This window comes from Gadus morhua, chromosome 14 (assembly GCF_902167405.1).
Source record: "Gadus morhua chromosome 14, gadMor3.0, whole genome shotgun sequence".
Classification (NCBI taxonomy): Eukaryota; Metazoa; Chordata; class Actinopteri; order Gadiformes; family Gadidae; genus Gadus; species Gadus morhua.
In genome coordinates, this window is record NC_044061.1 from 27,754,064 (window position 1) to 27,764,913 (window position 10,850).

General features: G+C 51.9%; 2 protein-coding genes across 4 annotated transcripts in view; both read left to right on the forward strand.

Moving 5' to 3' along the window:
* furina (furin (paired basic amino acid cleaving enzyme) a) overlaps nucleotides 1-7,304 on the forward strand; it is a 57,650-nt gene extending 50,346 nt beyond the window's left edge. For all 3 annotated transcript variants that reach the window (XM_030377832.1, XM_030377835.1, XM_030377833.1), the window contains exons 13-16: nucleotides 1,439-1,618; nucleotides 2,209-2,333; nucleotides 2,893-3,021; nucleotides 3,817-7,304. In XM_030377832.1, the coding sequence (XP_030233692.1) occupies nucleotides 1,439-1,618; nucleotides 2,209-2,333; nucleotides 2,893-3,021; nucleotides 3,817-4,409 (1,027 nt within the window). In that variant the 3' untranslated portion in view covers nucleotides 4,410-7,304. The remainder of the gene's footprint in view (nucleotides 1-1,438; nucleotides 1,619-2,208; nucleotides 2,334-2,892; nucleotides 3,022-3,816) is intronic.
* Nucleotides 7,305-7,642: 338 nt separating this feature from the next.
* The window catches only part of fes (FES proto-oncogene, tyrosine kinase), a 27,181-nt gene continuing 23,973 nt past the window's right edge, over nucleotides 7,643-10,850 (forward strand). Inside the window, exons 1-2 of the mRNA XM_030377831.1 lie at nucleotides 7,643-8,641; nucleotides 8,978-9,151. Coding sequence (XP_030233691.1) covers nucleotides 8,426-8,641; nucleotides 8,978-9,151 — 390 coding nt within the window. The 5' untranslated portion in view covers nucleotides 7,643-8,425. The remainder of the gene's footprint in view (nucleotides 8,642-8,977; nucleotides 9,152-10,850) is intronic.

The window sequence follows — 10,850 nt, forward strand, 5'->3', positions numbered from 1 at the left end:
GCGGTGGTGCAGTCTGCCCGTGCGTGACGGCGCTGTCACGATCTGCTGCTGTCACGCGTGACATGTCTTAATTTCTGTCCGGGAGCAAGCTGCAGACTTTAATGCTCCGATGGGTTGGGGGTGTGTGTGTGTGTGTGTTTGTATGTTTGTGTGTGTGTGTACGTGCTGCCCCTTCAGCTTGAGCCTGTGGAATCCTCTATGTATCTGGTTTTAAAGGCTCTCTATATGTATCTGGTCCTAAAGGCTCTCTATATGTATCTGGTCCTAAAGGCTCTCTATATGTATCTGGTCCTAAAGGCTCTCTATATGTATCTGGTCCTAAAGGCTCTCTATATGTATCTGGTCCTAAAGGCTCTCTATATGTATCTGGTCCTAAAGGCTCTCTATATGTATCTGGTCCTAAAGGCTCTCTATATGTATCTGATCTTAAAGGCTCTCCCTCCTCTGTTGGCGGAGGGAGAGCCTTTAAGATCAGATACATATAGAGCGTTTCCTCATTACTTAATTTGTCTCCAATAAATAGCGTTCCTCATTACTTAGTTTGTCTCCTCGCTCTGTCGTCGTTCCTCCACACGCCTCCTCTCTAGAAGCCCTGACCTGTTGCTTAGCAGCAGCAGCCTGAGAGCAGGCGTTCGGTGGAAGGCTGTTGTTCTGGGTGGTGGTGCTGCTCCCTTAGTCTGCGCGTGGTTAGCTGGACGGTGAAGGCAGGAATGCGGTAGATAGGAGGGCAGGGAGGGGTCAGATAGGAGGCCTCTCCTGGACGTCTGACCCGTGGTTCCGTCGGGTCACAGAAGCAGAAGGTCGGCCTCTGATGCAGCAGAGCTCCTCCACCGGCTCACCTCAGATCGATACGCTGTTCACCGCGGCGCTCCTCGTGTTCCATCCCCAGCCTGCACCGGGTACTTCCTGTCCTGATCCTGCAGTGGGTGGATGGCAGTCGACTGTTCTTCTCGCTGTAATAAAATATTCATCCCCTCACCCCGGCGTAGGAGGATGAATCTGCCCAGGGCGGTGATCACATGATGCTTAGCCGCCGTGTGTGCGTGGCTCCACGGTGTTCGGTGCGTCTCTCCACTGGCTCTGAGCTCCAGCCCGCTGCTGGTTGTTGGCGACGCCTCTAATCTGCTCAAAGGATTCTCGGGGGTCGAGACGGGGGCCGGGTGTTGCACCACGGCCAGGGGCTCCGTGCTCCTGACGCGAGAAACTAATCCTGTTCAGGGGTGAGAACCCCAAGCCCAGCCCCGCCCGACACTCTCACCACGAGGGAGGGAGCGCTGCCTCGGGGACACGCTACACCCATCTTAGCGACACGCTACACCCGTCTTAGAGACCGTGGAGGAACAGAACATATGACATCATATCCGCACATCGTGCTCCCTCTCCTCTCCCTCTCTCATGGTTGTCCTCCTCCCTTCCTCCCTCCCTCCCTCTATCTCAGGAACATCGGCACCCACCTGGTCATCAAGAAGAGCGTGGACGGCTGCCTGGGGACGGCCAATCACGTGAGCTCTCTGGAGCACGTGCAGGCCCAGCTTACCCTGTCCTACAATCGCCGCGGCAACCTGGCCATCCACCTCACCTCCCCTTCTGGCACCCGTTCCACACTGCTGGCCCCAAGGTAGGTCCTGGAGACGGTGGAGGGGGGGGGGGGGTCCACTGTGGTTCCTCTGTCCTCTGGTTGTCCTCTGGTTCCTCTGTTTGTCCTCTGGTTCCTCTGTTTGTCCTCTGGTTCCTCTGGATGTCCTCTGGTTCCTCTGTCCTCTGGTTCCTCTGTCCTCTGGTTCCTCTCTTTGTCCTCTGGTTCCTCTGGTTCCTCTGTCCCCTGGTTCATCTGTCCCCTGGTTCCTCTGTCCTCTGGTTCCTCTGTCCTCTGGTTCCTCTGTCCTCTGGTTTCTCTGGTTGTCCTCTGGTTCCTCTGTCCTCTGGATGTCCGCTGGTTGTCCTCTGGTTCCTCTGGTTGTCCTCTGGTTCCTCTGGTTGTCCACTGGTTGACCTCTGGTTGACCTCTGGTTGTCCTCTGGTTGTCCTCTGGTTGTCCTCTGGTTGTCCTCTGGTTCCTCTGGTTGTCCTCTGGTTGTCCTCTGGTTGTCCTCTGGTTCCTCTGGTTGTCCTCTGGTTGTCCTCTGGTTGTCCTCTGGTTCCTCTGGTTGTCCTCTGGTTGTCCTCTGGTTCCACTGTGGTTCCACTGATGTTCCTCTCCGTCCTCAGGCCCCATGACTACTCCTCAGAGGGCTTCAACGACTGGGCCTTCATGACCACGCACTCCTGGGACGAGCGGCCCAGCGGAGAGTGGACCCTGGAGATCGAGAACCAGGCGGGGGTCAGCGACTACGGTGAGTACCCCCCCTCCCCCCAGGAGAGGGCCCAAGGAGCTGACAGAGTCCCCAGTGAGGGGTCTGGGAATGTTTGTTGACGTGGGGGGGGGGGGTCAGACGTTCAGGAAGTTGTTTAAGAAGGCAGTGCTCTGTGCCACCATGACAGGAAGTGAAGAAGTAGGGATGTCCACCCACCCCCACCCCACCCGCCTTTGTTCTGTGTGTGAGTCAGGGCCCCCTCTGCAGGCGGGATCTAAATCAGCTCTGGCCCTCCCCCCCCCCTCAACAAGTCTGTCTCCGGCTGGGAGTATGTACCGGCCCCGGAGCCTTTCAAGGGGCCCCCACTCCAACGGCCCCCCAGGGATTTGTTCCTCTTAACACCAATCATGGCTCCGGCTGCACATTCCTGCTACTTCCAGGGATTCTGGTTCCAGGAATCACGAAGGCTCAGCAAGGCCCTCAGAGAGGCCCTCAGAGAGGCCCTCAGCCTCTGGTCTCCAACGGCCTCTCCTCATGAGAAGGAGGCTGCAAGGCGGTTGGCCCCCTGGTGTCTAACAGCCTGTCCTCCTCTCCCCAGGGACCCTGACCCAGTTCACCCTGGTGCTGTACGGGACCGGCCAGGCCTGGCCCAGCCCCTCAGACGCAGACCTGGTCCCGCCGGTCAGCCGGAGCTGCAAGACCCTGGACCTCAGGCAGATCTGCATCGGTTAGTGGGGAGAGAGTTAGTGTGGAGAGGGTTAGTGGGGAGAGGGTTAGGGTTAGTTGGGAGAGGGTAAGTGTTAGTGGGGTTAGGGTTAGTGGGGTTGGGGTTGAGTTAGGGTTAGGGTTGGTGGGGTAAGGGTTAGGGTTGGTGGGGTTAGGGTTGGTGAGCTCAGCCCAGCAGAATGACTGAACTAGGGGGAGGATCACCGCAGCGACACAACGCTTTAACCCGCCGTTCAAACCGGGTGCTGCTAGATGTGGAAGTTAAAAATATATTTATTGTTCTGACCTAAAGCAGATAGGTGCTTTTATGTTTTAATTAAAAGTAATCAATTTGTTTTTCTTCCCCATTTAAATGTTAATTATATTTATTTCGGGAGTGACTCTGTGAACCTCATGACTGCAGAGAGAGATGGACAATTTCGGCTGCTGCTGCTTCTCACAAACACCGCAGCGGGGGCAGCTTGCCCCCTGCTGGCGGCCGGCGGTAACGATGGTTTAATCAGACCGACTCCGGTGTTAACAAAGCGTTGACGGTTTGTTGTCTGCAGTCACGGTTCTTACTGTCGTAAGCAGACCTGTGTCTCGACTTGTAACTCATGGAGATAGCGTGAGGGATGCGTCACAGATCATAAGGCACAAAAGACTCAAGAGTGGTTGGTAATGTGTTAGTACGTTTGTATCCAGTAAGATTTATAGAGCCCATTAAGGAGAGACTGAGCTCATCAAGGAGCGCTGAAGCTATTAGGGAAGCTAACGAACAGCCGGCTCTCTAACGCTCCTGTCCCTCGTCACCCAGAATGCACGGCGGGCTACTTCCTGTTCCAGCAGTCGTGTGTGACGGAGTGCCCTCCAGGGTTCAGCGCGGGCCTGCTGCCCATGAACTACACTGTGGGCAACGGGGTGGAGCCGGCCCAGGTGCCCAGCTGCCTGCCCTGCCGGCCGCCCTGCCTGACCTGCAGCGGCCTCAGCCCGCGGGCCTGCCTGTCCTGCCCCACCCACTCCCACCTGGACGCCGCCGCCGGCTCCTGCACGCACCTCAACCAGTTTGAGCGGGAGACGCCTGGCGGCTTCATGGAGGGGCTGCGGCCCCCTGCCTCGCGGCTGCCCGCCGCCGTGGCGATGCTGAGTTGCGTGGGCATCATGGCCACCTTCGGCGGAGTGTTCCTGGCGCTGCAGCTGCGCTCCGGCCCCCTGCGGTTGCCGCCCGCCCTGGAGGCGGGGGGTCTGCGGGAGCGGCTGGGCCTGGGGGGCGGGGCCCGGCGCGCGGCGTCCTACCACGGCATCCCCACCGTGTGGGGCGACGACGCGCTGAGCTCGGACTCAGACAACGACGACTTTGGCTTCCGTGGCGAGAGGAAAGCCTTCATCAAAACGCAAAGTGCTATTTAGTGACCCTGCCCCCCTGGTGGGCCCGCCCCCTGGTGTCCCGCCCCCTCCCCCCTGGTGTCCCTCCCCCTGGTGTCCCGCCCCCTCCCCCCTGGTGTCCCTCCCCCTGGTGTCCCGCCCCCCTGGTGTCCCTCCCCCTGGTGTCCCTCCCCCAGGTGTCCCGCCCTACCTGTCCTGCTTTTACAATTCAGTTAACCTCCTCTCTTTTGGGGGCTCTTGTTTTTGATAATCAGGGCTGTGCTGTCTATTCACTGTCTCTTCCTGCTCTTCCTCCTCCTCCCCCCCCCTCCCTGGTGTGTCTGACCCAGAGGCTGCCTTCAGCTCTTCCGGTTCACACTTGGGTTCTTTTCTATTAACCCGGTTCCCGCCTGACCCGCCCCCCTCCCTGTCCCCGGAGAGTCGGTCCTGAGACTGGGTGACAGCGCTGACCTCCTCTGAGGCTGCGCCTCCTCCTTCAGGCCTAAAAGCAGCGTGTGTGTGTGTGTGTGTGTGTGTGTGTGTGTGTGTGTGTGTGTGTGTGTGTGTGTGTGTGTGTGTGTGTGTGTGTGTGTGTGTGTGTGTGTGTGTGTGTGTGTGTGTGTGTGTGTGTTCAAAGTACGATCATAGAAAGAGAATGGTAGTAGGTGATTTATATATAGATCTCTATGTGTATGTACAGAAATCTCATTTCAAAATCTAATTTCTGAATCTCAGCTGCTCACAGACTTTATAAACTTAACTGGTTTACACGAGGAGCCGGTCTGAGAGGGCTGTGATCCACGACCCTCTGAACGCCGCCTACTCTTCCCGGCGCCGGACCTCAGCCCTTGTGTTCCCGAGTCTGAGTTCATCCTCAGAGCCAATCAGAGAGCAGAGTCTGCGTGTGGCTATGCGTCGTCTTCCTCTGCGGGGCGGGGGTCCTGCTAACCAGGAGGTCCCCGTCCAGGCGTCCGGTGTAGACCGGCTGAGGTGGACCCTCCACCTCCAGGTGCCTGGGGGGAAGGTCCTAAAATACGGTAGCCCTCACAGCACAAACCTCCCGGGGGCCGTGCAGCTCTTAGCTCTGTGATTTGTCTAACTGGGAGGTGGGTCGTCAACACGCGGTCAACGTCTGGTCTTCATCCCCCTCCTCCTCAGCCAGCAAAGGACCACCGTAACAACGTGGCTCATCCCGGAGACCCTCTAGCAATATCTCAACATCGGCTTCTCCGTCTCCCGAAGAGGTTCAGCGTGGAACCATAGGATTCATTCATCTGTATGTTCTGCAATGAGGCAGAGCCATGGCCGGTTGTCATGGTGATGACCTGCAACATGCTCCTCATCCTCATCTACCTCTGAGGAAGAGCAGCGCCGATCGTCAGTGGTGGTCCTACCAGTCTGGGAGGGTCTGCTGGACTTGGAGTCTAATTTAGATATATGTTTAAATAAGTTGTTTATTCTACAAATTTACTTGGTTTCACATTTGTCTTCCAAATGTTTGTTTTATTGGTTCATGATTATTATTATTTTTGTTTAAAGGCAAACCTAAATCTTATTCCATGTGATTGGTCGATGAAACGTCGAGTTGAGGGATGGTTCTGGAACGAGCGTTCAGAACGAGTTCTCCTCCGACGCTCGATTGAACCGCAGGGTTTAATATTTACTACGTTCTGCTCCGCAATCGGTTGACAATCACTTCGGGTTTTCTATTTGGGGGGTCGGGACGTTAGTTTGAACGTTGTACAACGATGTTAGTTTAATTTAAAGCATTAATTCCTTTCTTTGGAAAGGGCTCCGTCTGTAGAGATTATAATCAGATAAGAATTGCAATGCCACGTTTAGAAAATCATACAAATGTAGGACTTAAACAAGGGGAAGTAAATGTCAGTTTGTTCTTGACTGTTAGAACTACAACCCGTCTAGAGGCAGAATAACGAACACGTACTTGTGTTCTTGTCCACTAGGAGGCGAGCTGGGGCGTCGTGTGATCATCTTAGTGCCTGATTCCATCCCGGCTATCCCACCAGTCAACAGTGATTTTCTAAGTCGTTGAGCACACACCTTTATATTGGATACTACACTACATTATGATAATCATTTGACTAAATATGCACAGCGCAGCTACTTCAACTAAACGCATGTCATTCTTCATTTTTGAATATAGCCTATAATGTAAACATCGACGCATTTCCACTTTTCTTTATTTGGTTTGACCCCATCGATTCACCAGGAATTCAGAAACTCCAAAAAGTACTGAATTTCAAGAACCTTCAAGTGTGGAGGATTGAAAAGTTTGAAATGCTGTTCATGGATATTTCAGAAAGACTCTGAGCATATTGTACAGTAAAGAACAGGTTATACAGTGCCTACCATACAGGTGAGGAACCCTCATCGGCTCTCTGTCCCAGTGCAGATCAGGATTATTGATTATTTGTGAATAATGAAATCTGCGCGTGGTACCAAAGAGGAACTCATTGACGGGTGAACTCCTGCTGTGAGGCGGTTGTCATGGTCCCACCGTTCAGTTCTGCTGCTGGTTGAACCGTTCTTCTGCGAGCGGCTGCTCTCTGAAGACCTGAGGTCGCGTCTCTCCAGCGCCCAGCACGTGGTCAGAATGTATCGCCGCCGTCATTAAGGGCTCAGCGGAGCCACGTGGGCGGTGCGGTGAACCGCAGGGCTGATGGTACTCGATTGTGACCCGCTGGGTCCCTGGGACCGTCGGGGCCGCATACCCCCCCCCCCCCCCCCCGGCCCCTGATAATCCTATAGAGGACCTTCGTGGATAGGAGCTCAAACCAGGCCTATTTTTGTACTCTATGAACCGTTCAGTGTCATTTTCTTGTAATTTAATGCTTTTTTTTGCTCTTATTTTTCCTGTGTTTTATTTAATTGATGTCAATTATAGATTCTACTAAAAAAATAAAGATCTATGCAAATTTCGAAGGGGTTTTAATTTTTTTCATTAAAGGTGTAATGGTTGACAGGGTGATTTTTTTTTTTGGAACTTGAGAAAGGGATTGGTTCAAATAAGCTCTTATCTTTAAGTCAGGGGTTATCAAAGCTTTAACAGCTGAGGGCCAATTTAGGAACCCAAAATTTGACTGAGGGCCGCCAAAGGAAAAAAAATTAGGCAGGAAACGCCGTCAGCATCCCAGTGATGGAAAAAAAACATTGCACCGTGAATATCTGGGAGTGAGGTCTAAATCACGAAACTGAGGTTCATCCTTTCAAAGTAATGGACAGTCGGATTAAAACTAACAAATTTAACAGGATTTAATTGAAAGCTAGAGAGAGTTGACTTTCGTCTTCATATTTATTTATTTTTGTTTACATTAGCCTAATGATATAAGGCTTTGTAAACAAAGGAGGTCATTGCGGGCCGCCAGGAATGTTTCTGGGGGCCGCCATTGGCCCGCTGGCCGCACTTTGAGAACCAATGCTTAAAGTGTTTAAATATTATTCCTAAATACTAATTAAATGAAAGGGAGCGTTACGGAAAGGCGAGGTTTTCACTCCACGTGACTACTGGTTGAACCGGCAGCAGACCGAAAAAGTGACATGTTCCACAGCTCGGTGGATCTGATCCTCAGAGGTTCCTGATGAAGAGAAACCAGGTTCCCCTGATGAAGAGGAACCAGTTCCCCTGATGATGAGGAACCAGGTTCCCCTGATGAAGGGGAAGTCCTCAACACCTGTTCCTCAACACGCCGAGTGAAGCAACCATCACATACTGTGGAATGGAATCTGTCTTTATTCAGGCTGATCCAACGTTGAACCGTTTAGCCTGAAAGCAATGAGCGCGTTCTAACAGCCACTTTCTCCGTTGCAGTGGCTCGTTGCACAGGGAGGGTCGGGGTTTCTGCCCGCATGAGGAAGTCAAACACAAGAACCTACATAGATGAATAGGGAAGTGAACCAAAGCCTCGGTGTTCAGCACCAGCTGCTTCCACACACACTTTGGTTCCTTCTGTCGTGAGGACAAACGCGTTCACTCAGTCTGCAGAGAGCAAGACCCCGGCCTGCTGCCTTCTTCCCGCTGCCTCCTTAACGTCCGTCCAGACATGCGCTTCGGGGAGGAGCTGTGGTGCGCCCCGGCCCACAACGCTCTGCTGCGCCTCCAGGAGACTGAGCTCCACCTGATGGAGAGCATGAAGAGGTGGATGGCGCAGCGCGCGCGGAGCGAGCGGGACTTCTCAGGGCAGCTGCACCAGATGGCCGCCATGTTGGAGCGGCAGAGCCGGCCCCCCGCGGCGGACTACATCAGCCAGCTCCACAAGGTGAGGTGTGGACCGACCCCCCCCCCCCCCCCATGGTGCGTTCCAACCCCTCCCGTCTGGGGGTCTTATCGATCATCACATTGTATATTGTCATAAAATAAATTGGTTCTTCCTTATGGTCGCCAAAATACTTAATTAAAAAAACAATCAATTAATACTTGATGAACCACAATTTGTACAATCTTTAGCACATTTATAAAAAAGAGAGATGGCGTTATCTCCTCTGACGTCATGTCGGATAAAACGGAACAACCGACCGCGAACATGAAGACTGACCGAGCGACACTTTCCCTTTTGATCTGACGCCGCTATGTGGGCTCCCCTCCTCCGATCCAGTCCTGGGGAGTCCTTGTGGGTCAGACCGAGAGCCTGAGCCGGGTCATGAGGGAGCGGTCCGAGGACCTGCAGGACGGACCCATGAGCAAACTGACGCTCCTCATCAAAGACAAGCAGCAGCTCAGGAAGAGCTACGGGGAGCAGTGGAGCCTGCTGAGCCAGGAGCACAGCAAGGTGATGCACACGCACATGCATGTATGCGTACACATGGAACAGTTGTACGCCATCGTGGAACACATGAACAGTTGTCCGCCATCCGCCATCAGTGACAGAGACAGTGTGTCTCTGTCACTGTGGACAGAGCAGTTGCGTCACTAGGCTGTTTCATTCTGGGCTAAAGCCCCGTATATTATTTAATTAGCCCCCCAATCTTCTTTTATTTTGGAGAAACCTTTTTTTTTAATCTTTTTTTTAGCTTGCTTTACACAAGAAACAAACATGGGGATTCCAAAATAAAGTAGCCTAGTCCTTCTATAGTCCTTATGTCAAGAGAATAACCAGACTGTTTACCTCAAGTGAATTAACCTATCCTATCCCCCAGTCATAGGATAGGATATATATATATATATATATATATATATATATATATATATATATATATATATATATATATATATATATATATATATATATATATATATATATATATATATATATATATATAAGCCTATGTGTATGTAAATAGGCCAATGTGTATGTATGTATGTAAGGTCTGTCTCACTTGTTTTCATTTTACTCTGAAAATACTTAAATGAAACTTTAGATGTCTGTGGATAAGCACCATATCAGTCAGGTAGCTATTTAAAGCTATAATAAATCACGTATTTAGTTTATTTAGGTAAAGCATGAAAACAATTGAGTGCGCAATAAAGCATACAAAAAAATGTGCATGCTTGATTTTCCCTTTCCCTCTGACTCTCTGTCATTATGGACAGGCTGACTGACAGTGTGCCTCTGTCACAGTGGACAGACAGACTGGCTGATAGTGTTTCTGTCACGGTGGACAGAATGGCACAGTGTGTCACGGCTCTACTAGGGAACTGAGGATGGCTGTATGCAAATGTCCCCGGTCACTTACTACCTTCAATCGACTATTCAGCAAAGGAGTTGGCAGGACTAACACACACACACACACACACACACACACACACACACACACACACACACACACACACACACACATTATGCAAAGGGTCGTTGTGTTTCCAAGTCCTTACTGATGGTCTGAGTCCAGAAAGTGCTTTATTTGTTCTTCTCAAACAGGGATTTGAACCGTGTGTTATTTTGAGTGACTTTGCTCGGGTGCTAATTAGTCAGAGCTCAAGGGATGTGTTCAAAAACGTTCTGTTTCTGAGGATGTGTTCACATCTCACTACAGTTCCAAAGCCTGACCACAGATGAGTTACTCATGGAGGGGTTCTTGCAGAACTCTCTGACGTCAGCGAGGGAGACGAGAGCCATGTTGTGTTCAGTCAATAAAAAATATTCATTAAGCTGCAACTTTGAAGTCAAACACACTTCTGGTTAATTCGATCTCAAAGTGGAGGGAAGGATGTCCTTTGAAGTCAAAACGGGTGGGCTGCAGCTGGGAGCTAGGAGGGGGGGGGGGCTTCATGGAGAGGAGCTTTAACTCAGCTTCAGAGCCCTGTTTCAGGTAGCTGGTTTTGAGGCAACCCCGAGTTTGTTCGCTCTGAGTTAGTGGAAACTCTGGGTTTTCCGTTTCAGGTAGCAGGTTCAGCGCAACCGAGAGTTAGTTGCTGCGGCAACATACGCCGTGGGTCTAACCTGCTCGGGAGGTGGTTAGACCTACTCTGAGTTTGTTGTCTATAAGGCTGAAGGCAGCTCTCCGACAGAAGGAAGTGTTAGAAATGGC